This window comes from Aspergillus versicolor (genome assembly GCF_001890125.1).
Source record: "Aspergillus versicolor CBS 583.65 unplaced genomic scaffold ASPVEscaffold_5, whole genome shotgun sequence".
Classification (NCBI taxonomy): Eukaryota; Fungi; Ascomycota; class Eurotiomycetes; order Eurotiales; family Aspergillaceae; genus Aspergillus; species Aspergillus versicolor.
Window position 1 is genome coordinate 1,839,905 of NW_024467528.1, and position 26,262 is coordinate 1,866,166.

At 51.1% G+C, this 26,262-nt stretch overlaps 8 protein-coding genes across 8 annotated transcripts; 4 read left to right on the forward strand and 4 right to left on the reverse strand.

Moving 5' to 3' along the window:
• Positions 1–1,529: 1,529 nt before the first annotated feature.
• On the reverse strand, positions 1,530–2,617 carry ASPVEDRAFT_132872 (putative C2H2 finger domain protein; the record flags this gene model as incomplete). Its single annotated transcript, XM_040806969.1, has 4 exons — positions 1,530–2,124; positions 2,179–2,258; positions 2,313–2,504; positions 2,564–2,617. 4 exons carry the CDS (start codon positions 2,615–2,617, stop codon positions 1,530–1,532), a joined length of 921 nt encoding a protein of 306 aa, XP_040668506.1.
• A 5,303-nt stretch (positions 2,618–7,920) lies between these two features.
• ASPVEDRAFT_692389 (uncharacterized protein) lies at positions 7,921–9,184 on the forward strand. Its single transcript, XM_040816016.1, has 5 exons — positions 7,921–8,085; positions 8,162–8,281; positions 8,485–8,567; positions 8,653–8,838; positions 8,929–9,184. Exons 1-5 carry the CDS (start codon positions 8,047–8,049, stop codon positions 9,023–9,025), a joined length of 525 nt encoding a protein of 174 aa, XP_040668507.1. The 5' UTR covers positions 7,921–8,046; the 3' UTR covers positions 9,026–9,184.
• A 1,916-nt stretch (positions 9,185–11,100) lies between these two features.
• Positions 11,101–12,526, forward strand: ASPVEDRAFT_132993 (3-keto-steroid reductase; the record flags this gene model as incomplete). The annotated part of the gene is made up of 2 exons (XM_040806983.1): positions 11,101–11,165; positions 11,260–12,526. The coding sequence occupies 2 exons, from the start codon at positions 11,101–11,103 to the stop codon at positions 12,524–12,526; spliced, it is 1,332 nt and encodes a 443-aa protein (XP_040668508.1).
• A 588-nt stretch (positions 12,527–13,114) lies between these two features.
• ASPVEDRAFT_193838 (mannose-1-phosphate guanyltransferase) lies at positions 13,115–14,810 on the reverse strand. The gene is made up of 3 exons (XM_040809147.1): positions 14,382–14,810; positions 13,443–14,319; positions 13,115–13,388 (listed from the first exon to the last, which is right to left on the reverse strand). Exons 1-3 carry the CDS (start codon positions 14,481–14,483, stop codon positions 13,369–13,371), a joined length of 999 nt encoding a protein of 332 aa, XP_040668509.1. The 5' UTR covers positions 14,484–14,810; the 3' UTR covers positions 13,115–13,368.
• Positions 14,811–15,682: 872 nt separating this feature from the next.
• Positions 15,683–16,753, reverse strand: ASPVEDRAFT_84227 (uncharacterized protein; the record flags this gene model as incomplete). Its single annotated transcript, XM_040817515.1, has 1 exon — positions 15,683–16,753. The coding sequence occupies one exon, from the start codon at positions 16,751–16,753 to the stop codon at positions 15,683–15,685; it is 1,071 nt and encodes a 356-aa protein (XP_040668510.1).
• A 732-nt stretch (positions 16,754–17,485) lies between these two features.
• Positions 17,486–20,374, forward strand: ASPVEDRAFT_888871 (i-AAA protease YME1; the record flags this gene model as incomplete). The annotated part of the gene is made up of 4 exons (XM_040818443.1): positions 17,486–17,515; positions 17,576–17,870; positions 17,937–19,648; positions 19,709–20,374. 4 exons carry the CDS (start codon positions 17,486–17,488, stop codon positions 20,117–20,119), a joined length of 2,448 nt encoding a protein of 815 aa, XP_040668511.1. The 3' UTR covers positions 20,120–20,374.
• A 1,730-nt stretch (positions 20,375–22,104) lies between these two features.
• On the forward strand, positions 22,105–24,005 carry ASPVEDRAFT_84229 (glycerol kinase; the record flags this gene model as incomplete). The annotated part of the gene is made up of 4 exons (XM_040817516.1): positions 22,105–22,379; positions 22,454–23,448; positions 23,504–23,670; positions 23,742–24,005. The coding sequence occupies 4 exons, from the start codon at positions 22,105–22,107 to the stop codon at positions 24,003–24,005; spliced, it is 1,701 nt and encodes a 566-aa protein (XP_040668512.1).
• Positions 24,006–24,570: 565 nt separating this feature from the next.
• ASPVEDRAFT_42260 (uncharacterized protein) lies at positions 24,571–26,222 on the reverse strand. The gene has a single exon (XM_040812543.1). The coding sequence runs from the start codon at positions 26,109–26,111 to the stop codon at positions 24,576–24,578; it is 1,536 nt and encodes a 511-aa protein (XP_040668513.1). The 5' UTR covers positions 26,112–26,222; the 3' UTR covers positions 24,571–24,575.
• Between the last annotated feature and the right edge of the window lie 40 nt (positions 26,223–26,262).

Genomic DNA, 26,262 nt, shown 5'->3' on the forward strand with positions numbered 1-26,262 from the left:
CAGATAGCCCAACCTTGTATGTGCGCTGAGCGTTCCCAATACTCCGTCCTTTTCCACACAGCCACGCTCTATTGTGAGTGGCTGATGCTTTTCCGGAATCTTTATCCATAGACGCGCTGATTGAAGAAACTGCAGAGCTTCTCGACCTGCTTGCTTCCATCCTGCTGGCTCCTGTTGGCTCCTGCTGGCTCCTCGCCTGTCCCCCTTCAACCAACCAGCGCTTGATCACTGCCTTACCAACATGCGCACTGCGCATTCCTGTTGGACCGCAGTCATCTTGCATATGTTGACGCCTTACTGATATCGGGATTCAATCGCAAGGTGTTTGTTCTTGTCCACATGGAGTATGGAGGCACGGCCGATCGCACGCCACATTCGTAAGGATGCTGCGCTGCTGAATCTACCAGACTTCACGTACATATTTGTACGTCGGATGGGGGACGGGGCATCCGGCACATTGTTGACTGTAGAGGAGGGTAAGTTTACTTGGGTAGTATGTTTTGGGAAGGAGGCAGCGCTCCGGAACGAGCTGTCTCCAGCTACTTTGAAAGTTGCTACGTCCGAGGTTTCTCCAGGCCGGCTGTTTTATTTCCCGAAATAGGTCCTGGTTCTCTCTCTCTCCCTCCCAGTGTTCCAGATTCAACAATAATGTCTCGTTTCTCCGGGGTTTGGTGTGGAAATAATAGTTAATAATGCGGCCCTCCAGTCACTTCAGGAGAAGTGGAGCTCCCCAAACTGTTCCCACAGCTTGTCGATCTTAGAATGACGTCATACACGAGGATGGTAATTTGTATTAAATTTAGCGTCGTGTGGCTATTCTGGGATTATTATGTTTCCATTATTAAATGGGTTAAAATATGGAGAAAAGGATACCGGGCTCCTTGTTATTGGCATGATCGGCGTTCGTTCCATAAGTACATACTGTTGTCAGTAAATTGGTACCTTATGGTTTACTGGATTGGCTGGGTAATATGGGATTTGAAGGTGCCTGGTGTGAGATTGGCATTGGCTGTCTCCGGCTCAGGATGCGGTGGATCGCCGTCTGTGCTTGATATAGCCGCGCGCCGTGTTGACTATACCAAATGCGCTAACGACCCTCACCTTCACTTTAGATACATTCCTATTCGGTTTTGGCCGAAGGTGGTAGGTAGAGCGGTGGTAGGTAGAGCAGAGTATGTGTATTATCCAAAAGTGGGACAAAATTGAGTTAACTGTAAAAAAAAAAAATATATGGTATCAAACGTTGTGACAAAACGCCTCTCCACTGCCTTTAAGCACAAACCATCCAATTAGCGCAAACAGATAAAACAAGACAAGTGATATCGAGAGGCTCGGATTATAAACAACTGGCGGCTTAGAAAAGACAGGTATAGTCAGAAGAAAGAAATAAACAATTCGGCAGCTTCATGCTGGTAGCAAAGATTCGTGACAGCGTAGCACGTAGTACTGATCCGTAGCTCCAAGTAACTTAAGAGCTCCTCCTCCCCAACGCTAGCCTGGTTCCGGTAGAGTGGGCGATCCAGCCCCGTCTAACAACCTGTTCCAAGGAAAGCAAAATCCGTTCCCTCTGGTTGATCCAACAATCTCATAACAGGAGTTTTACATTCGAGAGAAGATGCGTATGGAGGAATATATGGGTGGCTCTCCACCGTCGGCGACGTGAAAACAGGCTGCTGGTATTCAACTGGTACAAATCCCATACGGTGTGGGTCATATCCCTGGTGTTGCTGCTGTTGCTGCCGCTGTTGGTGGTGGTGGTGATGATGATGATGCTGCTGCTGCTGCTGCTGCTGCTGTTGCTGGATCATGTGCATGAATTGCTGCGCGTGATGCACCTCAACAGACGAGGTTACCGGGATGCTATGTGTCACAATGGGCGGCTGTTCTTGCATCGTCACAGGGCGCATCGGTAAATTCTGGTGGGTATAGAATTCGTGGGTAGGTGTGGAGGCGTTGGGGTAGTAAGCCTGTTGAGTAAGAAGATACTGTTCATTTGGGTGCGAGCTCGTAACAGGGGTGGGGTATGAGTGCTCGGAAATCGCGTCTTCCGACGGCGTTCGAGCCAGTGACCCAGGTGGGTGGGAACGGTGCTGGTGCTTTGTGAGAGTGGTTTTGCGACAGAAGCTTCGCCATCTAGGTTAGCGAGTGTATTTTGCTCGGTAGAAATGCCAATCTTACCTTCGTTCGCATGCTGGTTCCTGGCATATATAAGGACGTTTCCCCGTATGGATCCTGCGATGGCGGGCTAGACTCGAGGACTGAAAAAAATTCAGCAATGGCCTTCTGAGATAGTCGGAATGTAGGGGTCATACATCGGAAAAGGCCTTGTGGCACCCCTCATGGTCGCAAACATGAGGTTTCTCTCCCGTATGTGTTCGGGAATGCACAGTCAGCGCACTTCTTTGGATGAAACTCTTATGGCAGTCTCTGAAGTTACACTGGTACGGTCGCTCATTGGTATGTATTCGATAGTGCCTGCAGAGGTCTGACTTGCGATTGAAAGACTTGGACTCTGTTAATAAAAGGGATGCAAATAGAGCGGAAGGATGGAGAATTCCATTACCTTTCCACAATGCTCCCAGGAACAGTTGAAATCGCGTCCGCTGCCGGGTGCCATCGCGGGAACGATAAGAGACAGCGGGAGGAGCGAAGATCGGGAAGTTCAAAAGTGTGGGGATGGCGCTCAGACAGCGACGATAGGATGTTCCGAATGGAGGAAGCGAAGACGATGGCCCGGATTATGAGACACAATAATCGCAATAATTCAAGATGGGTAGAGCAGGTGGCAGAAATAAAACAAGAGAGGCAAAAAGTTATTTGGAGGGGTGGGAGCATTCGAGTAGCCCAGTCAATGGGCGGCGATAGAGGGAGACAAGAGAGAGAAATAGAGAGGGTCAGATGGGCGTTGGGATGGGGAAGTGACGGAAGGTCGAGAGGAGAGAGAAAAGAGGGAAAGCCACAGGAAAAAGGAATCACAAAAAAGGATCGGGAAAGGTGACAAGGACAAGGTTATCAAAGGAAACTTAAGCCCAGGATGCGGCGTTTGGAGGGTCTGGACAGAGAGACGAAATGACCAGCAGAACTTGAGGAATGATGGATCGACGGGGGGTCAAGTCACGGTGCTGGTGCTGACTTTGAGGCTGGAGCATAATATATCAAGCCGGCCGGGACTAGCGAGCAGACAAAAGTCTATAGGGATGGGTAATAAGAGAATAACAGGGAGGATAATACAGGGTAATATATCTAGTAAGCTGCGAAAAGTTGCAACTCGAGCGCGGTGATACGACAGAGCAAAGGACGGATTGGGGTGGGGGGAGGAGCCCAGGAGATGAGGGCAACAGTATAAATAGAGGCGAGAGGACGATCAGCGTGAGGGAAAAAATGCGGAGGGAATGACTCTCTGGAGAGTGCTGCGGGAGCTCTCTCTCGGTCTTTGCTTCTGAAGGGAAGAAAACATATGCCGTGTATTTTCAGGCAGCACAGAAGGGGAAGTCCCTCAGTATCCTCGCGCTTTAAGTAGCTGGCAGGCAGGCAGGGGAGAGTTGCGACTTTTACTTGCGACTTGGGGATAGGATCCTCAGGCCAGAACAATGGCCCCAGCTGGTTGGCCCTGGATGGCCTTGGGATAATCTCGTCCCTAGGCTACTCCAGAGTCCAGAGTTGAGTGGGGAAAGCAGCGAAAAAGAAACGAGACCAGAGAAGAGTTGAACTTGAAGCTTCGGAAGCTAGGACGGTATCATCGAGCGACGTATTTTACCGAGTAATGGAGTAATACTTAGTACAGTGGGAAGAGCAAAAACAACGAAGGCGAAATACATTTATTAATAATTGTTGGGCAACGAGGATGACTTATTATTATTTGAAGGAAAGTTTGAAACTCCTGAGCAGGCTAGTCTGCGCGAGAGAGGGGGCACGCCGAGTGGCCACTCACTCCCACCAGAAAAAGCGACGGATGTTATTAGCCAGGCCGGACGATTAGCGCTGGCAGGCAGACGCTAGGTACAGATTGACCCATATTGGAACCGGGAGACTAAACAACGCTATCTCTCAAACTGACAGCTGGGCCTGGGTTCCAGGTTGGTTCCAGTGGGACGTGCCCGGGGTAGACGGAAAGTCTAAGGGAGAGGCCGAGAGCTGTACCACCAGGCTCTCCTCTCGGTCTCCCAAGCAAGACTAGCACGGCGAGCATTATTGAGAGCGGTCCCGCCTTCCACCAGTCACTGCCCGCGACTGCGCCAGGAGGGGGTCGCCAAATCCCCACCCTCCTGCAGTGCCTGGCCAAACTTCACTGAGCCTGCTTGTCTTGTCCCGCCCAATCAGCTGCGGCCGAACCCGAAGCTGGAGGCCTGGCGCTGTTGGACACCCTGGGCAAAAGTCTGGGACAGTTTAGCCTCGACCGCCGTGGCACTACTGCGCCGGCTTGGTTGGAAACTGGTAGAGACAGCCCTCCGGCCTGGCAGCAAACCCGTCAGTGTATTTGCGACTCAGCAAAATTACGCGCAGATGGTGTGTGTTTTGTTGTGTTTTATCGAGATTCGAGACGCCCGCCTCCCATCGAGCCATTCCCAGGATGAGAGGATAGTGTGACAGCCGATGGCCAGATTAGAGTTTCATGACAGGAGTATCGCAGACGGGGTCTGGCTATGGACGATCATCGACACCGCCGAGATGGTTCAAAACAACAAAGGCAACGACTCCACACAATGGGAATGAAAGAAAGGGGACAAAAACAGAAAAAGAAAGTAGTCAAACTTTCCAAATCCCCGGGAGAGGAGGATGCATCCTGAGTGATACACAAGAGGCAAACAAACGTCAGGACTCGTCGCGCTCATGCAACTCCCACATTTTGGCCTTTCTGGAATGCAACTCTCGAGCAACAGTCAAACGAGTTGCCTCCTCCTTCGCTCCGGGCATTTGCCTTCCTTGGGGACCTTTCCGTGTGCCGCCCGACGATGACTGGCTGCCCATTGTTGGTTCAGAAATAAGGGTCCTGTAACCCTGCCAGCCATCAAGGCCTTCCGCTCCCCTTATAGGCCAGGAACCAAACGTCTCGAAAGAACAGGGATCCCCAAGCCATCAAGTCTCAGAGGTCGAGAGCCATATGGGTGCCCGTCACCGTTAGAGTTGCTGAACTCCTGCCTTGATAACCGGAATTAACGACAGTGTAATTTGTTGTGACTGATAAGCTGTGCGATTCCGAAGCAGCCACGGCCGTTCTCTCCGACCTTCTATTCTTGGTACTGAGGACAGCCGCAGTATCAATACGGGAGGTTGATAACTGAACATTATTCTCTTGCAGGTTTCAACTGAGGCTGCCGAGCACGATACATCAGACGCAAGCCCCGAAATACACGGTATGTGAACCATCTGCGGACAATAGCCCCCGCCGTCTCGATGCGATTGTTGCAAGTGGACTCCGAGGTAGAATTCAGACTTCCAACTCGTCTCTCGAGACTCAAAAATGAAAGACCAGGCCCAGCCCCATGTTCGACAGAATGACAGTGGAAGACGGCCCCAAGGGATCAATCCCCACGTGGCTGTGTTTCGAATCGCATCTGCTACTGAGTTTCAATGCTGGTGCGGTCTCTCGTCAGACACCTCGATCGCCACGCAATCTCGGGATCCTCCTCCATCAGCTGGGTGCACTAGATACTTAATAATACGATTATCGTAATCATCTGGAACAAGCTCACACTGATCACCGGTTCAAGTCTCAGCCACCTGGACCCAGAACCCCGATAATCCATATTATCACGCATCCATCACTCAGAAGGATCATCGTCAGCGCGGCATGCTGCCTACAGAATCCTGCGAGCCAACTGTGAAGTGCGTCGCTCAAGTCTCAACGTCTTTGAAGTCGTCCAATTCCTGTCACTCACCGGGGATGCAATCCCGTCGATCTCAATATTTCTTGGCGGTGAACGAAAAATACAGGAATGAAAGCCGCACTCATCGGCGATCGGCCAAAATACCTCCCATTCAGTGTATTATTCCGGGCCTCACCAATTTAGTCCTGATTTCGCTGTGGTGTCCTGGAGGGAGACTTATCGATGGAGTCTGTGGGACAGCGGGTATATCCGCCGGCCATTCAGAGCGTGACCATTGCAGACCTTCACACTCTCGCCTTGTTGTTTTATGGAGCCTTGACCCAACTCACGAAATTCGCCTCAGATAAGGGCGGATAGTTCGGATTCTGATAGATCGCGGACCCAGAAGTGAGAAACCAGAACCCCAGAAATCTACTCTTGCCGAGTACGAGACAACAAATCGGCCAAGCATTGATCCTCGCTCAGCCATGTGATGGACTTCCCTCGACCATTATCCGCTTGATCTGATTTGTGGCTGCGAGATGGGAGATCCAGCTCCGGGGGATCAATGAAGAAACATCTCCAGGTATCTGCAGCGCGGCAGTACGTATTAAGTTCTATGTGGAGATCTCCGCATAGGATCTGTTGGGAAGGAGACTATTCGATGCACGAATAGGAGGCAACAGACGAAAAAGACTCGATCATCATCTTCCGAAGTCCTGAACTTGATTCCTGTTCAGGACCTTGTTGCGAGAACGGGGAACATCGTTGATGAGGAGTTAGTATCCATTATTCGTCACCATACTTCCAACCCCGTCTGACACCCTCCTCGTCCTCCATTTCTATTGCGCTTGGTGGAGAGGCTGAAGGATAATGATCAGCAGACACATAAGAAAATAGGCGCTGGCAAAACAGGAAACGCAGAACTCTCTTGATCAGCCCCTTCGATGTTCGCTGGGCGGCGGAGGGGTCATTTGCACTTTTGCCAACGTGGGTGCTTCAGCCCTTCGAAGTCACGAACTTCATCCCAACTTCTCATTGCCACATGGAAGGCGTCGGATGAAAGGGGCTCATGGGCCAGTGGCGATCGGTGGTGAGATTTTTTAGCTCGAATTCAGAATGCTGCCGTTTTTCTACAGCTATCCAACGTATCGTATAGCACTAAGTTCACACTCAACGCAAGTTAACCGCAGACAGCCGAGTAGTAGTAAGTCATGGTATATTTTTTTCAACAAATATTTACAAATATCGCGCGATTTTAAAAGCAAAAAGACAGATTACTGGTTAATTCCGGTGTAGCTCCAGCGCCACCAACAATAACAGCGCCCGTTCTATAGAAGAAGGGCGGAAATCCGGACTCTCTCGCCCTGTACCACACCATCTGCATCGCCATTGGCATACGCGTCTATTTGAAACTCTTGGGGGTGCTGGACTTTCCATTGGCGAATGGGCGGTCGTTGTTACGGTTGGACAAGTCTGTCTATTTTGCGCGGTCGATGCCACGAATTGCCGGTCTCGTTAGGTATCTGATCTGATCTTCGCGGTGTGAAGCTATACAGAAGTACTTTCGCAATGGCCAGCCAAGTACCTACACGTACCCCTGTATGTTCCATATATGGTAATCCATCCGTGCTTCAATCCATTTACCCCGAGGTTCATCCGAAGAAGAAACAATGCTTTCCTGGAACCAAGGAGTAAACAAACGAAGATCCATGAGGGCCGTGAGCTAATGATGTGATATGACTTCAGCTGAGATGCAGTGGTCCACGATTAAGTTCATTCAATGTGATGGACTCGATCCCAGCTACCTGGTCATTGGCCCTGTCGTGAACCTCTTCAGTGGGAAATCCAAGGCCTCCAGGGCTGAAAGAATCATGCGCCAACTCTAATTGGCAATGTCGTTCGTATTCCTCGTCCCCTTCCAAGTCCTTGCGAGGTCATCTCTCTCCTTCGCTTGGGGTGGATGACGGCAGGTGCTGAAGAGACACGTCTGTTAGGAATCCTTCGATGCGGCATTCCTCCATCGCTTCGTGTCATCTTGTCGCATTATCAGAAATATTACACGCGACCTGCGTCATTCGCGAGTTCAATGGGACATTCCAAATCTCCAAGGCGCCGCTGAGAATTCCAGCTTCTTGGCCGATCAATGACTTTAAGCTAGTCATGGGCTCATCGGGACTAGCGATGGTGACAGCGGGCGCTGGGTGAACCAATAAACCTGCTGCCTTCAATCTATCTCATGATTCTCATCGCTCATCGTCCATCGAGATCAGTTAAGGTATCAACTTCTGCCCCCTTGTAATAGTGATCCCGAGTTCTAGCACACGCTGAAAGATATCTGCCATTTTGTGAAGCGCGTTGTCAATCGCTGGGCTGGAAAACCGAAGTCATCCGTTTCTGCCGGCCCTCCCACTCCTTCCCTGGTCATCACACATGCTGCAATTGAGAGCGTTATTGGCTTCTCTGTACTGATAGTACCTTTGTACCCCGCATTTTTTATTGTCCCATCCTGTCCAGGCTCGGAGCGACATGTCTCATCGTCGAGTTTTCGGCTCTTAGCCTTTGCGGCCAGACTGGTGGTCGGTCGAAGTCCTGCCGCCGCTAAACCACGGAAACCATTTCTTTTCCGCCCTCCAAGGCTGTGCGATGGCATTAGTGCTGACCAAATGACTCGCAGCAGACTCTTCTAGTCGACGCGGGAGCTGATCGGGCGGTTATCGCCTGTCTCACACCCATCCCAGTTGGCAATCCATCGAGCCAGTGAGTCCACCGCAGATCGCTCATGGGACCAGTGGGCAAAAAGAAAAAAGGGAAACCAGCATTGAAGACAGTGTGGATATTGCAGACGTGCAGTCGCCAGTCGGCCTCGCAAAAAAAAACGACTTTTCGAGCAGGTCTTTCGATCTTTTTTACTCACTCTCTTATCTCCGCAAGTTGGGAATAGAGTGGCCAAGTGTGGGGGCCATCCGACCTGGGCAAGGCACTGTCCCATGGCATTTGGATCGGAATGCTGTGGACTTGGAACCTGGAAGTGAGTAACCGTCCTTATTATTACTCCATATTTGCAACGGGATCCATGACCGATCTCCAGGGAAGCCAATCAATAATCTTGAGAATTTAGATCAAACACAACCGTTGGGATTTTGAATATACCAGACCCGCTCTCCGGAGTCGACAACTACCTTGCCCACTTGGTTCTCACAACAACGGGGCAATAATTGCGTGAGAAGACCTCCTCTCATGACTAACTTGAGAATCTGTGCCCAATGCCAATGATTACTATACTGGATTGTCGGTGAGCTCCGCTCTCTCAGTCGCAGATGGGAGAAGGACCCAACTTGAAACTGGGCCTCTGATGATCATGTTGAACTCGCTTGTTCTTGCCAACAAAGGGAATCCTTCTCGCCGAGGAACAGCGACTCGACCCCTTGCAGCCTTGCGGGCATCATCAGTATGCCCAAAAGATTACAAAAGGGATGGCATTTATTGGTCCGTTGGCCATACCTAGTTTGTCAAAACCCGCTACAGAATCTAGAGTTTTTCGAGTGTGAATACCTGAAAGATTTTTACTATCACTTTCTGCCACCCAGCCTCCGTTTTTGATCTCTCGGGTCCGAGTTGACGATCTTTAGGGGCCTTGTGATGGAAGCACACAGCGCTGCATGACGCGCTTTGAAAATGAGGCGACCAAGACAGGTCGTTAAAGGATTCGCCGATAAAATTGTGATGCGCTGGCCGAAGCCTCGTCTGAGAATCGCGCATTCTCTCAATCCATCCTTCCAAAATTTCGGTGTACTCTGCGGACTACGGAGAATTTTCTATGCCGGGTGCTCCTGTGACTTCCGGAAAAGACCACGAACAGTCAAGGGTCGGTCCGCTGTGGAGCGTGTGTATCCACGTCGTCTCTGCAGCCTGCACAAAGTTCACAGACGGGTGGGAAATGTAGTGTTCGGGTTTCCTGCCTTCTATGCTCCCACTCAAAGGACTTCGCATCTCAGATATGATAATGAACATGTCTCTGCATGCATGGGCATCTCTCGAAATTACTACAGCATCGGTACATCTTGTTACCAGCTTACCGTACACAGCCCTTACCCTTACCACTGCTGAGGGCACCTGTTTCGTCATTTCAGAAAAAAATTGCCCAGGTTTTATTAAATATATGTTTCTTTGCTATTAAACAGCTTTAGCTCAAGCCGCCTGTTTCCGGCCGTGCTTCCGCATTTCGACTCCCCATATTCCGGGGCTCCGGTGCAAGGCAGTGCGGAGAAGGCCAACGCCAACCCTCACCTTGCGCTTGGTGAGCTCTTCGCAGGAGCTCTTCGCAGGACCATATGGCGATGGAAAATATACTTGACATGGGTGGCTGGTGGCAATCAGCCGTCTTTCTGCATGGCCGTATAACCCCTCGCAGGTTGATCCCTTTAGGATTGGCGAGCATTGTAAACATTGTTTTCCCCAACATCAAGACGCCATTTCAATGGCCTCTCTGGGCTTTTCAGTTCCTTGGGAACAATAATTAAGCGATGGCACCCGTCTAGAATAGGTCAGACCACTAAACCAAACAGACAGTTAGCCGATCTGGTGACCCAATACAACTACTGAGCCCTGTAAAGATTAATATATTATAAGTGTCAGCACGAGGGGTTCCGCGGAATCGCTTATTTACTTCTGGACCTCAACCCCAGTCAGCACAAAGTCTAGACAGCTCGAATACGAGGTAATCGATGGGCAACCCCGCCTCCTGACTGCATCCCTGCTTGTCCTCCAATGCGCCCATCCTGGTATATAATCTACCCCAGATATTGTCGGTGTGGGGGATGATCGGCTAGTGCAAGGCAAACTCAGTCTTCGTCGTCTCTGCAAGCCTGACATCACAACATATCAAATGACGCGGGATGGTGATTGTGATGATGAGACCGTTCTGGCTCGATGGATGCACTAGCTTTTAGCACCTGGCAGAGACGAATAAGCCCACTTGGATCCCACTTCCTTGACACAGAACCGGCTCGCGAGACTTCGAGTTTCTGACAAACCGAAACTGAAGTTACCTGGTGGTGTGTACCAATCCGGGAGAGCCGGTGAGTGAGCGTCAAAGAAAAAAAAAATCTGGCTGTTGTACGATGGACAGGGTACAGAAGAGAGGGTGATCATCAGTGATCAAAAGCCAGTTCGGCCTGAGGCATAATTTGATTATGTCATCCGATGCGCCAATCAACCCCAGTTTCCATAGTGCCGAGTTCAAGGATCGCGGGTAGTCGGTATCTCGATCTTCAAACCACTTTGAACCACCATGCCCGCGAGTGGGGTTGCGGACGTCGAGGACCGGGTCTTTGTGCTTGTGACGGGCGCCAACAGGTACAGTGTGCCCCCTCCCCTTGCTCGCCCGCTTCGTTCGTCCGTGGTCCATTGTTCCCTGACTGGTGTCCCCTGGATGTTTTCACCTCCGCAGTGGGCTAGGATTCTCAACATGTTGTCGTCTGGCTGATGAATTTCTGGCCTCTCGTCAGAACGACCACCGGTCATTGACGGTCATTTTCACTACACGCAGCACTAGAAAGGGCAGCGACACCCTCCGCAGTCTGCAAACTCACCTTCGCGAATCTGTCAACGAGCCCTCCGCCGCGGGTCGAGTGACCTTCGTTCCTGAAAATGCCGACTTGTGCAACCTTCTCTCCGTCCGCGCGTTGTCGCGCCGCCTGAACAAGACGCTTCCGAAGCTCGATGCAATCGTGCTCAATGCTGGTATAGGAGGCTGGACGGGACTCAATTGGCCTTTAGCCATTTGGTCCGTTCTCACGGACCTCGTTCATGCGGTATCATGGCCGTCGTACAAGGTCGCGCAGACCGGCGTGCTAGCAGACAACCAGACTACTACTCTCACGGATAAAGAGCCTCGCCTGGGGAATGTTTTCTGCGCCAACGTCTTCGGTCACTATATGCTAGCGCACAACGCCATGCCTCTCCTCCACCGATCCGGCTCTCCCAATGGCCCCGGTCGCGTTATATGGGTTTCCAGCTTGGAGGCAGCCACCCATCTGCTCGATGCTGATGATATACAGGGACTCCGAAGTAGTGCCCCCTACGAGGTGTCAAAGTCTCTAACCGACGTTCTGTCTCTCACCTCGGACCTCCCTAGTACAGCCCCCTGGGTGAAGAGCTTCTATTCCACCCCCGACGCTTCCGACACCGAACAAACCAACTCCCCCAATTGTCCAACCACATACGTCTCCCACCCCGGAGTCTGCAGCACAAGTATCCTCCCCCTCCCCGCAATCCTCATCTACGCCATGACCGCAGTCACCTGGATAGCCCGTATGCTCGGATCCCCATGGCACACCCTATCCACCTACCTCGGGGCCTGCGCACCCGTCTGGCTCGCCCTCTCTTCACAATCAGACCTCGACGCCGCCGAGGCACCGTATCGCATTCACGGTGGTGGCAGAGCAAAATGGGGCTCCTCGACTGTGCGAACAGGCGCATGTTTCCCCGCATCCACTGAGGTCGAGGGCTGGGGATACGGCGGCGTTGTCGGCCCCGCCATTGTAGACGAGGATCGATCTCGTCGAAGAAAGCGCGGTGCCACGGATCTTACCTCCGAGCAGAAAGAGCTATTCGAGGATCTAGGGAGGAGGTGCTGGCAGCAGATGGAGGAATTGAGAAGGGAATGGGATGAGCTGCTTGACCTGGAGGAGAAACAGACCCGTGTTCAGGAGTAAGGCGCGTTCCAAATACTGCTCTTGCGAACTCGTTTGAACTTTCGGGTATATCGAATCTTTCTGCATCTTTTCTTCGTTTCCTCCTTTTAACAATTAGGACTTTATAATACGAGGAACGATCCCTGTACATTACTACATAGAAGAGAGTACATCAATAAGTACTTAATAGACAATTACATTGATCAAGGACGTGGATCAGGAGTTCAATATCTTATTTCGATTCCCAGTTCTCATTTTCCATATTTACATTTCTCGTCCACGTACATCATTAAAACGGTAAGTAGGAGCCCAGTTACCCGACCCATACATCTTCCGAGCCAGGAACTGAAGCAGACAATAAAGGGGGAAATTTCGAGACGAGAAATGAAAGATGGCGTAAAAGTAATAGCTCATGCCCTTGTATCAGTCACGTAAAAAAGAAAGATCAGGGAATGAAACAAGACAGTGGGAAGCAGATTATGTATGTATAAACCATGACTCGAGAAAAAAAATCAGACCGGGCCAAATGGTGGATTCAAGGAAATGTAAAGTCTGAGTCCAAAAAATATATCGAGAAATCGATTACTAAGGCTGTAGGGAACAGAATTATGGAGCTCGATCCCAAGCACGTATTGGTTCCACCGTCAAGGTGTTTGGAGGTGCGAATCGAGCACCAGGGGAAGGTTAGAGAGTTGGGAAGAAGAGGTAAACGTCGACGGGGAGGATTTGAATACTTGAAATCGACTGTTGTGAAGGCGCAAATCGACTCCGGTTCTATGCAGCTGAGGTGTTTCGGCGTAGGCGTGTGTAGGTGGTGTGATGAGGGTTGGGGGGAGGGGGTTATGACAAGTCAGAAACGGCGTTTACATGATGATAGCAGGAACTAGATAGGAGTCAGTATCTAAGAGGATTTCAATTTTGCAGCGGGCGAACTTACCATCAACGTTCTGTTTGATGCTCTTGTGCGGCAGGATAGAGCCGCCGTTGACGTAGACCTCATCGGCAATCGTCACATCATCACCGAGCACAGTCACATTCTCCAGGCGTGCCCATCGGCCGACGGAGCTGTTCCATCCAACGATGGTAGACTTGATCCAACAATGGTCCTTAGCCTTGCTGTTCTCCATCAGGACGCAGCGCTGTAGACGAACACCGTCGCCAATCACAACATTGGGGCCAATGACAACATTAGGTCCAATACGGCAGTTCTTCCCAATCTTTGCAGACGGATCAACCATGACATTTCCGCCGTACACGTAAGGCTCCGAACTGGGAGCCAGCATTTTCGAGTTCCGCTTCGTGAGAGAGGTGAGATATAGGCAGGTACCAGTAAGGAAATCCTTTGGCTGACCAACGTCCATCCAGAATCCTTCCAAATCAAATGAGTGAAGTTGGCCATCCCGGACGATGGCGGGGAAGGTCTCTTGCTCGATGGAGGTAGGACGCAGCTCAATGCGCTTCAGTACACTCGGGTTCAAGATGTACATACCGGCATTGATGCGGTTGCCGACGAACTCGACCGGTTTCTCGACGAATCGGTCGATGCGAGAGGGGTGGTTGGGCTTGTGGACGACAACACCATACTTTGATGGTTCGTCCACTTTGGTGACAACAATGGTTCCTTCATCACCGTGGGCCTTGTGAAAGTCTGCTAGTTGCTGGAATGGGTAGTCACAGATGACATCGGAGTTCAGGACGAAAAAGGGAGAGTCGTCTTTTCCAAGAATACTTTCCGCTAGTTTCAGGGGACCAGCGGTGCCGAGGGGTTCTGTCTCAACGGAGAACTCGATCTTGACGTTGTATTGCTCTTCGTACTATTTTGCCGCCACAAAGGTAAGCATATGCGGGTGGTTTGTATTGAATTGGGTCCATGTACCTTCTTGAGCGCAGAAACCATAACATCTGGGCGGTAGTTGACAGCTAGTACGATATCGGTCACACCAGCAGCAGCTAAGCTCTCAACTTGGTGCAGGATCATAGGACGGTTGCCAAACTCGACAAGCGGCTTGGGGAGGGTAAGGGTCTAGCGACAAGTCGAACTGGTTAGCTCTCGGTCCATTGAGTGGCTCAGGTTTATTGAGCGTTGGTGGCATCGAGGGGTTGCTCACAAGAGGCCGCAAGCGGGTACCGAAACCACCGACGAGAATGAGTGCTGTCAAGGAAAGAAAGTCAGCTAGGGAATTCTTCTTTTTTTTTACTCTATCGGTTGTCTGGGGGGTATGTACCCTTCATTGTTGCGGTAGAACGAGGTTAACTCTGCGACCTATTGTTCTCTCCGTGATCGAGTGACGGAGACGGAGCTTCAATGCGGGCGGGGATGCAGTTGGAGAGGAAAGACAACACACGGCCACACGAAGCGCTGGAGGAGGATAAAAGAAAAGGATCTATAAGCTGTATTCAATTGAAGCGATTGACCACGGGAGAAGGTCAGGGTATAATCCCGAAGAAGAGAAAAGGAAGATGAACGGCCGCCGCGGTATAAAAAGCCGGGAGAACACGTTGAGCGTTGAAGGTCGAAGAAACCTGATTGTATTGAAAGGTACCACCAGGTCCCAGACTGCAACCTTCTGTTTGCGGACAACCGCCACAGGGGCGAGTCCCGGTGACATTATTGGCCAGATAGATTACCAGTACCCGGATGGTACAGGATCAGGCGTAGCGTTTCCGATCAGGTGGCCGTCGTGGGGCTCAAACTGCCCCTGGATTTAATCGCTCGATAGCCTTGACATTCACAATTTCACCCAGCATCAAAAGCATCAGCACTCAGCAGCATGGTGAAGGTTGACTGGTCTTGCTTCTGAAGGTTGACTGAGCAATTCCGAGACCCTGCTTGTGTCAGTCCACTGGCACGGGCGTACAGTTAGTACAGCTACAGCTCGTGACCTTGTCAACAGGCAAGTCATGCAATTCATGGAACAAAGAACGATCACCCGCATATGATTAAGGGGTTCCATACTCCGTGGTTACAGAGATGGAAGGGCGATCGAGTGAGAGCCAAAAGCCAAGCAGCAAATAGTACATCATATTCCCCATGGTGACAGTAACATCATTCATTCGTTTACGGTACTCCTCCGATCCAACCAACTGTTCTTCCGCACTCCTACCCACGGCTCCATGACATGCCCAAGGGCCCAAGACACAAGAGCGAGACAATCTTGTTTCTAATTATAACGTCCCCTACTGTGAATCAGGAGGTAAAGTCTCAGCTCTGCGCGTCTTCCTACCACCGCCTGCTAGATCCGGAACAAATCGTCTGATCCACTCGTGTACTTTGCGCACCTTCACCAGCGGCAGATCATCATGCTTGACCGCGTGGTTCAGGATGTCCCGCAGTTTGTAAATCCCGCCTGTGTCAGTTGCGTCCACTTGTTGTCGGTGCAGCAGGTCGATCTTGGTAAACCCCCTCCGCAGACTCTGCCCATGTACCCGGTCCCGAAAACAGCTCAGTCCCACTGTGCGTAACAGAACAATGTCTCGTGGTCGAAGTAGCATCAGCGACTTTCGAAGGTGCTCCCCGGCTACATCGCCGCATTCGCGAGTGTCTGCCTTGTCGTCCGACGGAGGAAGCCAGAACGTAACCCCAAACCCAGATTTCGTCTCATCTCCTACCACTACCTCAACCAGTTCTAGATCCCTCTTCCACTGCCTTGTCACAATACGACGAGGGGGCCGGATAGCAATGATTGCAACAATCAGGTTCACCGACATGGTTTGCGGCACGATGGAATTTAAATACTCTGCATTAGGTATATCTTGCAAATTTGTGACGCCGCCTTGGATATGTGGCCGCACTGCCGAGACTTCCCCCTCGTCGTTGGTTGCAATCGAAGTATCTATGCTTTCAGTCCATAGACCGCTGTCTAGGGTGGAGTCTCCCGAGAGAGCGCCTGGTGCAAAAATCTCAGAGGTTTCATGAATTGTGAAGGAGCGGTCGTAGAATTGGGATAGTCTCGAATCCTCAGGTCCAGTTGCTTGCGGGCCTAGTGACATTGCAAGGTCATGGACCGTAAAAAATTTAGCTCCCTCAGTCAGTCCCAGCGGGTTCACGTTGAGAGGGGTATCTGGAGCTGCAAATCCATGCAACATCCTCCATTTCACTGGGTTGATATCCGAATACAGCTGAGATGTCTCGTTGCGTGTGTTGGGGCCTTCAAACGGATAGACAGGTTCCTTAAACAGGTCATTTTCATCCCACTGTAAGCTCGAAAATGTGGGTGCGCCCACGAGGAAAATGGTCCTTGAGGGCATTATCGCATCACTATCAAATCCCAGCCATGGGAATTCGGGTGTGTATGTAGTACTTTGCTCCCTTATTTAGGGATATATATAACCACGCGGGCAACTGCAAATGGATTGACACCATATATGTATATCGCCAGTGGAACAGCAGTAGTTGGAGAAGATATCTCACAAACCATCCATTTCTGGTATCGAGCAAGAATTCACCACTGGCCTGCAGTCTGTCATATCGTACTCGCCGGAGTCCAATCAATACACCTTAGTCTGGCAGTGGCCTAAACTATGCAAGGCCAATCAGATCACAAGTAGAGAGGCAGTTGAATAGACAGCCAAGATAGAACCGACTTATTAAAAGTAAATGGGTAAAACAGAGACCATTTCTCTTGAAGATAGCTCTGTAGATTGGTTTTTGAGGGCAGGATCTTCGTCTTTGAGGCAAAAGACACGATGAGGAAGGAACAATATCCGCACGTGATCCTCGATAAGACTACTGCAGAGCATTCACTCCACAATGGCAAAGCTTGGCAAACTCAACAATTGGCTTTCGCCGCCGCCTCCGACAAGACAGTCATCCATCAGACTCTCTCGTCGCATCGTGTCATCTGCGTTCACTCGGGGATGGTGTTTGCGATGTTTTACTGATAGCCTATATTATTACCCTATCTAACCTGTGCCCTTAATCTCGACCTTGCGAGGGGTTTCTTCCTGTGCTCTCGCGGCCCAGCGCCGCTTACTCCGAATATGGCCTTCCAACTTCCAATTCTCAGGCCGGTAAGGCTGATTTTCCTAAATTCATGAGCGCAGTTTATCTGACCTGTTATTTTTGATTAGAGCATTTCGGCAGTGACGTCGAACTCCTGGCCATCGATGAATATATTGAAGGCTCCCTTGAATCGCATCGGACAGACCTCCGCAGTTCCCGGAATTACAAGCAAAGATTCAACACGGCGTATACATACGGAGGTTAGACTTTCAAACCCAAATGTGTTCACACGGTGTGATATTCCTGGACGAGTACTGATGCTATGTCAGCGCTCTGCGTGCATTTCATTGCCCGACTTCTTCGCCTCGATGCCGTCTAAGACCTTCGCCACCGGAGTTTTCAGATCACGACCTTTGTTCAACGGTAAGCCTTTATATCTGTTTGGAATTATAGGTCGAACGCGTGTTGACAAGCGTGGATTTTTTTCAGGCAGTACACCATGGATGCCAGCGTCCCTCAACAGCCGATATTCCTCCTCACTGTCTGCTCGAACCTATTCGACACTGGCCTCGCCTCTCGGTCTTAACCGTCCCACGCATAATTTCAATAGTTTAAGAAGATTCGAACAGCATCGTTCTCTATTTGGAGGTCCGTCTCATGGTTTGCTAGCGCAGAAAGAGAAGACCGCAAACAACAATCCCAACAGCGTCAGCGCCCAGAATGCTTTCTATCAAGCCCTCCTTCGAGCAAATATGCCAGCCATCGTGATTGAGCGGTACAGAAGCGGCCATTTCACGAGTAATGCACTTTCGGAATCTATCTATTTGAAGGCTCTGGAGCGCGTCGGCGGGGCAGCAGCAGCACCCGCAGCGAACGCCACTCAAGGTCTCAGCCCGGATAAGGTTCAAGCTGTTGGACAAGCTATTGCGGCCCAGAATTATGGCGGACAAATAGGAGTTTCCTCGAAGCAGGGAGGAACCGGTGCCAAGGAGGCTCCTTTGTATGTGGTCGTCGAAGAGTCACTCGGAAGCGCGGTGTTCCGTTGGGTGAAATTCTTCTTTTTCTTTGCTTTCTTCGCCTATGTCTCCATGATTATAATTTCGATTCTCATCGAAACGACCGGCGTTTTGAAGAATATAAAAGGGTCTCAAAACAACGAAGCCCAGCCCCAGCACCAAACTGTCCGTTTCAGCGACGTCCATGGGTGTGACGAAGCTAAGGATGAGCTTCAGGAACTCGTTGAGTTCTTGTTAAACCCAGAACGGTTCTCATCTCTTGGCGGTAAATTGCCGAAGGGTGTCCTCCTTGTTGGACCTCCTGGAACCGGAAAAACTCTACTCGCTCGTGCCGTTGCTGGGGAAGCTGGTGTGCCGTTTTTCTACATGTCTGGATCTGAATTCGATGAAGTGTATGTAGGTGTTGGTGCCAAGCGTGTCCGTGAACTTTTCACACAAGCTCGAGGCAAATCACCTGCCATCATTTTCATTGATGAACTTGACGCCATTGGTGCGAAAAGAAACGAAAGGGACGCCGCCTATGTGAAACAGACCCTGAACCAGCTCCTGACGGAACTTGACGGATTCTCACAATCTACCGGTGTCATAATTCTTGCCGCCACGAACTACCCCGAACTGCTTGATAAGGCTCTGACCCGCCCTGGTCGATTTGACAGGAAGGTGGTCGTCGACCTTCCTGACGTTAGGGGACGGATGGAGATTCTGAAGCACCACTTGAAGAACATCCAAATTGGCACTGATGTTGATATTGCAGTGGTTGCCCGTGGCACTCCTGGATTCTCTGGTGCCGATTTGGAGAATCTAGTCAACCAAGCCGCCATTTATGCTAGCAGGAATAAGCAGCCCAAGGTCACGCCAAAGGATCTCGACTACGCCAAGGATAAGATTATGATGGGCGCCGAGGCTCGCAGCAGGATTATCCAGGACAAGGACAAGGTTTTGACCGCTTATCACGAAGCTGGTCATGCTCTGGTTGCGTACTTCTCGCCGTCGTCTATGCCTCTCTACAAAATCACGATTGTCCCTCGAGGAATGGCTCTAGGTGTGACGCATTTCCTACCCGAAATGGATATGGTATCGAAGAATTACACCCAATACTTGAGCGACATTGATGTTTCCATGGGTGGTAGAGCAGCTGAGGAGCTTATCTTTGGAGAGGACCAAGTCACAAGTGGTATTACAGCGGTATGTTCTTGCCCGTGATAGACTCTAGATGGTTTAAGGCTAGTTGCTAATGATATACAGGATCTGCGGAGCGCCACCGAAACCGCGTTTACGCTCGTCACGCGGTTCGGATACTCTAAGAAACTTGGAAACGTCGATCTGTCAACGAACTACAACAGCTTGTCTTCTGAAACCAAGCAGGAGATTGAAGCTGAAGTTCGACGCTTGGTCGAGGAAGCCCGACAACGGGCTACCAAGATCTTGACGGAAAAGAGACATGAATTGGAGTTGCTCACTAAAGCGTTGATCGAGTACGAAACGCTAACAAAAGAGGAAATGGAGAAGGTTCTGAAGGGCGAGAAGCTTGACAAACTCGTTCTGCCGCCAGAGACGCCATTGAAGCTGCCCGATGTTCTTCAGACTGCGAGTCTGGGTCCATCACCAACTCCACCTAGGGTAAAAGGCCCTGAATCTCATACGTCTGCGGAGTAGTGCTTTGAGCGGTGTTCTTTCCCATACCTTTTAGCTTTACTTTTCCTTTTGTTGTTTTATATTTTCTGTTTGTTCGATATGGAATCGAAACCATCCAGGCCCATACATAGCTAGGTAGCATGTTGGTTGGAGAGAAGAAAGCAGGCGGCTCTCTACTATTGTAACTGTATAACTAAGCATACATACGAGAACTTTTGCATAGCTACCGACGGAGTTGTACAAGTGTCCACCGTAGGAGTCAGGCCCGGCGGAGTATCCAGAACCCAGAAACGGAATCCGGAGACGGCCTGGATGGAGCCGCCGCATGACCATGTGACTGACTTAGCCCGGGAGTGGGTAAATAATGGCCATGATAGATTGAGATTGCCTAATTTGGGGGACGGGATAACTCATGCAAAGTCCGATAATAGGAAGAACTAAAATGTCAGACCCAAGAGCCAACTGGAAGACCCAAGAGTCTCAGCACGCACAGGAGGGGGTGCCAAGGCTGAGCCGAGAGGATTGAGTTATGCGGAGGGACGAATTGTGAGACTTGGGACTTGAGACTGGCGAGGCTTGAGCTCAAGACAAAGAGGAGAGAGATGAAGCAAGCAAGGGGAGCAGACAATCGCATAGAATTTCTCCGTGAATCAGAGGGCCCGGAGGGGCTGGGCAGTCTAGAATTCGAAATTCCAGAAGCAGGAAAATTAGAGACTGTCAGGTGCACAGACGATCCATTGAGCCCAAGGCTCGAGGTCGATAGTGCAGCCCACCCATTGCACCGGGTGACCGGGAGAAGGGAGGCGGAAACGGGTCCAGGGGCCCCTGGACTATTCATAGCTCTGGAATCTGAAATCTGATCTGGGAATGGGGCAGGGACTTGCAGGGAGAGCTGTATGGCGAGCGATAGTCTTCTGCAGAGCAAAGCGAGAGAACAGTCATGTGAGGGACAGGTGAGGGCCGAGACCGTCAAGATCGTGGGAGCTGGGACAGGACTCACAGGAGCTGGACCGAAGCTTGACCGTCGCTGGCCACGACACAGCAAGATGCGGAAGGCGAGCCGGGGGCTGACCTTCCGCAATCGGGACGCCCTATAAAAAGAGGCGCTGGCAGCACCCGCGCGGGCTTGTCGCGGATTCGTAACTGAAGCCAGGGGAAAGAACTCGTGGACAGCAAAGATGTCGAGCTCGCATGGAGAAGATGGTCGTCTGATCAGAAAAAAAGAGGGAAAAGAAGAGCCTGGAACTGAAGCGCAAATAATAATGGAGAGATCGCAGGCCTGCTTCCCCACGCCCCCACCCTTCTCCGTCATGGGCATGCCTTGATTGCTATCCAGATTATTCCAGAGACGCGAGGTCGCTGCCCGGGAAAGAGCCCGGCGAACGGTCGAGGCAGGTACGTGTCTGGATGGCAGAACCGCTTGGGGTCGATCCCTGATTGTCTCTGATTGTCTGGAAATGCCTTCCACTGCCCACCCGCGGCCTGCTACTAAAGAGGCCCTCTCCCCCCTCTGCCCCTCTCGCCAGCCGGTTTTTCTCAGCGGTTCCCTCGATGATCTCAGTTGTTGTCAGTAAGAACAGTAATACTTAATTCCCTGCCGGCTGCCCTGCTCCTGGTTCTGTTGGCCCGTTGTCTGTTGTCATCATTGATCCTCGCCACTCTCTGCCTCTTGTCCTCGCCAGCGTCCATCGGCTGGGACTCTCCACACTTCTCCCCTCGGCCTTGCTCGCTGTCTACGTCACCATCCATTACGTCCACCTTGGCCTCTCTTTTCCTTTCCCTGGCTCCCTCTTCACTCGTCTTGTTGCCGTTACCATCTCAACTCCTTTCCTCACACTGTATCTCCCACAGTCGCCGTAGCTCAATTCCTCACCCACACCCACCTACTTTCTGCTCTGCTGTAACTGTTGATCCGGGGACGTAATTGTTTTTACCTGCCTGTTTTTGTCGCCCCCTCCGACTCGTTTCCTCGTTCTCATTGACAACAAACACACCACACAGCCACCATGCGCAAGAACCCTTTTGACATGTCCGAGCTCGACGCCGAGATCGAGGCGCAGGAAGAGCAGCAACCCCAAGTCGAAATTCACGCCCGCCAGTCAATTGACGGTGATCGGTCCTTGCTACAGGACGAAGATCGCCGCAATGATGACCTGAAGGACCGTTTTATTGGTGCCATTGACCAGGGTACTACGAGTACACGCTTCATTATCTTCGACTGCACGGGGAACCCTATTGCGAAATACCAGGCGGAATACCGCCAACTTCACGAGTTTTCAGGGTAAGAGCCATACCCCGCGGACTCTTTTTGGTGTTCTGCCGAGTTTTGCCGCTGACGTATTTACCATCGTTTAGATGGCATGAACAAGATCCCTATGAAATGGTAGATTCCGTCTATACCTGCATTGAGGAGGCTATGAAAACCTTCCTTGCCCTCGGCCATTCCAAGTCAGACATTGAAGCAATTGGTATCACCAGTCAACGTGAGACGACGCTCTGCTGGGACTGGGAGACAGGTGAACCGTTGTGCCCCTCACTGGCTTGGCCCGATACTCGAACAAAGGCCCTTGTTCGAGAGCTGAGGGCCAAGGAGGGCTCCGAAGACCTGAAGAATATCTGCGGGCTGCCGCTCTCCACATATCCTTCGTCTGTATCATTAGTGTGGTTGATCCGCAACAATGAGGCTGTCAAGCAGGCGTACGAAGAAGGCCGACTCGCATTTGGTACCGTCGACTCATGGCTCATTTATAACTTGAACGGTGGCGTTGAGGGCAACCACCATGTAACGGATGTGACCAACGCTTCGAGAACCATGTTCATGAACCTGGAGACGCTTGACTATGACGATAAGCTACTCAATTTCTTCGAGATAGATCGGAAGAAGATCCGGCTGCCGAAGATTCTTCCATCTTCTGACCCAGATGGATTTGGCTATATCCGCTCGGGGCCACTGGAAGGAGTTCCAATTGCTAGTGACCTTGGAGATCAATCTGCGGCCCTGGTTGGCCACTGTTCTTTCACGCCAGGCACTGCGAAAAACACGTACGGTACTGGTTGCTTCCTACTATATAACGTTGGCGAGAAACCAGTTGTATCGAAGCACGGCCTACTTGGTACCGTCGGCTTCCAGCTAGGAAAGAAGCGGAAGCCCGTCTATGCACTTGAGGGAAGTGTTGCTGTTGCTGGAAGTGGTGTTTCGTTCCTGATGAACAACATGGGTTTTTTCCGAGACTCGCGTAAAGTGAGTGATTTGGCGGCGATGGTCCCTGACAATGGAGGATGCATCTTCGTCACAGCCTTTTCTGGTCTCTTTGCGCCGTACTGGATTGATGACGCCAAGGGAACCATTTGTGAGTGAATTCCGTTGTATTAACTCGTCAATGACGACACTAACCAGCTGTTCAGTCGGAATTACACAACACACCCAGCGTGGTCATATTGCCCGTGCCACGATGGAGGCCGCGTGCTTCCAAACCAAGGCCATTCTTGACGCCATGGAGATGGACAGTGGGCATAAACTATCCGAGTTGGCTGTCGACGGAGGAATGAGCAACTCGGACATCTGCATGCAGGTGAGTGTCTCAAATCCTACCAACAACCTAATTGCAAAAGCAAAGCCAGAAGCTAATTCTCCCCACTTCAGACCCAAGCAGACATCATCCAAATACCAGTCGAACGACCGGCCATGCACGAGACAACGGCGCTGGGCGCCGCCATTGCCGCCGGATTCGCCATCGATATCTGGAAGGATTTCAGCGAACTCAAGAACATGAACCGCGCCAACCGAACCTCTTTCTCCCCCGCGATCTCCCTCGAAAAAAGTGGCAGGATGTACAAACAATGGACAAAGGCCGTTGAAATGTCTCGCGGTTGGGTTGACTCGTCTGAAATGGAAGGCGAAGAGTAAACAAATCATGTATACCTTCTACTCTTCTGCCTCCTCCATCTCAATAAGTGGGGTTTCTTTTTATCTGGTCCCTGTCTACTCTCCAGGCTCGCTCCTTCCTTTCAACCTTCAGTATCGAAGTCGAGCCGAGATGAGGCGGCAACCTTTATTTCTCTGTATATTCGCATGTTTCTTACGATTGAGCGTTGTTTCCTTTTCATTTTCAGTGTTTTTATTCGGTTAGATCATGGGTTCCGGGGGATACCTGCTTTTTAGCTTGGCTTTTCGGTAGATGAATGGTCTATTCGTGATGACGATATATTGGATAGGTACATAAAGCATAAGAATTATAATTTAAATATCAACTATATACTCCCAAGTGTCTTCTAGGATATAATCTGGTTCGATTACTAGACCTAGCTTCCCAACTTGCCGATGAAGATGATTACGATACAGAGAAGGGACAAGAAAAAAAAAAAAACAAAAACAAAAACAATTGACTTGCGAAACGGGGTATACGGTATACACAAAACGCTGGCTAAATATAGAACGAACGTACGCAAGGTCGGGGGAGACGAAGAGCCTCACTCGCTACGTGCCGTCCTGTCTCCCGATAACATACGGCAAACCCGAAACACTCTCCGTCCGCACATCAGCCAGCCGAATCACACTCCCCCCAGATCCCGACCGGGATGCCGAACTTAAACTCGCGCCGCTTCTCGACCCCGCCCTGGACACATTCGACCGGACCGGCCGCAGCGAACGTGTTGAAGGTGAAGGGGTCCGAGGCCATTGACTCCGGGCCTGTAATTGCGATGGTGATGATGATTGTATTTCACCCATTCTTCCCTTTGTAGACTCGGGTCTAGCGGCAGCGGCAGCGCTGGTTCGAGTTTCTGTCCCGTCTAGATATCCTGACCGGGTTGGGGTCGTGTACTGATCAGGCCCATATCTTGTATGGGCACGGCTGCGCGGAGAATTCACAGAACCAAGGGTGTCAGTCTCAGTCTCGCCCTCTTCATCCGACGGCCCAATAACAGATTCCGTCCGCGATCCGAAGAGCGAATGCGTATCTCGCATCGAATGTCCATCTGTCTGCGTATGCATATCTAGAAGATGGTGGTTGGGGGAGCGCATCCCGCGCAAAAGATCGGCGAAGACACCCATCAATGCGCGGAATTCACCTTCGTAGAGGTCTCTCCCTGAGAACCGGGCGCGCTCGTAGAGGGCTAGGAATTCAATTCCTGTTTCGGGTGGGTTGAGGATCGATAACTCGGTTAGGTGATGGATATAGCTGCGTAGGGACATTGTTGGCGGGCGCCGCAGGATGGCGACGATGCGGGTGTCTGGGATTTCTTGTCCTTCTTCGGAGCCAGCCCAATCCCCTGCACCTTCTTCTGCAGGGTTCGTGGAGCGGAGCCTGAAGACAGGATCAGGAGGTGCAAGGGATACGGCTTTTGCTTCGATAAGATGCGGCAGTTCACGGACGACAGTGCGGTAACATAAGCCCGGCAATGGCTGGGCGTCTCCAGTCGTTATAGTCGGTGCAGACGCAGACAGCGAGGATTCCGGCGCCGACCACCCAGGATGCTCGATAACCCCCCAAGGTGGATTCGCGGGGTCGACATCAAAGTCGAATCCTCTGAGCAGGCCCTTCCTCTCTTCATCGTCATGCCCACCAGCATCTGGATCAGCTAGAGCATGTGTTTGTTGTGCGTGACTCCTCGCCTTCACCTCCCTCGGCCTAGCCCCCCACGCGATGAGCGCACTCCTTCCTAGCCCCTCTACAACAAGCCTCCTAACGCTCTTCCCGACATCCTCTTTTTCCACCGGGATCCAGGCCTTAGGGATTCCACCTAACACGCTCCGATTCGTGTATATGCGGGTTGCGTAGATAAGAACTGCGAGGAGAAAGGTGACGACGTACCCGCCCGTGATGATGAAGATGTTTGTGAGGCGTTTTGTGACATAACATTGATAGATTGCATCAGCGGGTGTGAGAAGGATGAGGCAGAGGAGTATCGTAGAGAGTAGAGTGAAGACGGTGTAGTTTAGGAGGCGGATTATGGTGGAATTGCGGTTGCGGCGGGCGCGGTTGGATTTGGGTATTGCGGGTGAGGGTGGCATTTCGGCTTTGGTTTAAGGTTGGGTGGTGTCGTGATACTAGAAATTCGGGATCGCATTGTGATTTTCCGCCATTATTTCTCTCTCTTTTCTGTTGCGCTTGCCGGGGGCGGGATTTTAGGGAATTACGTACGTAGAAACTTGTGAAGTTGGG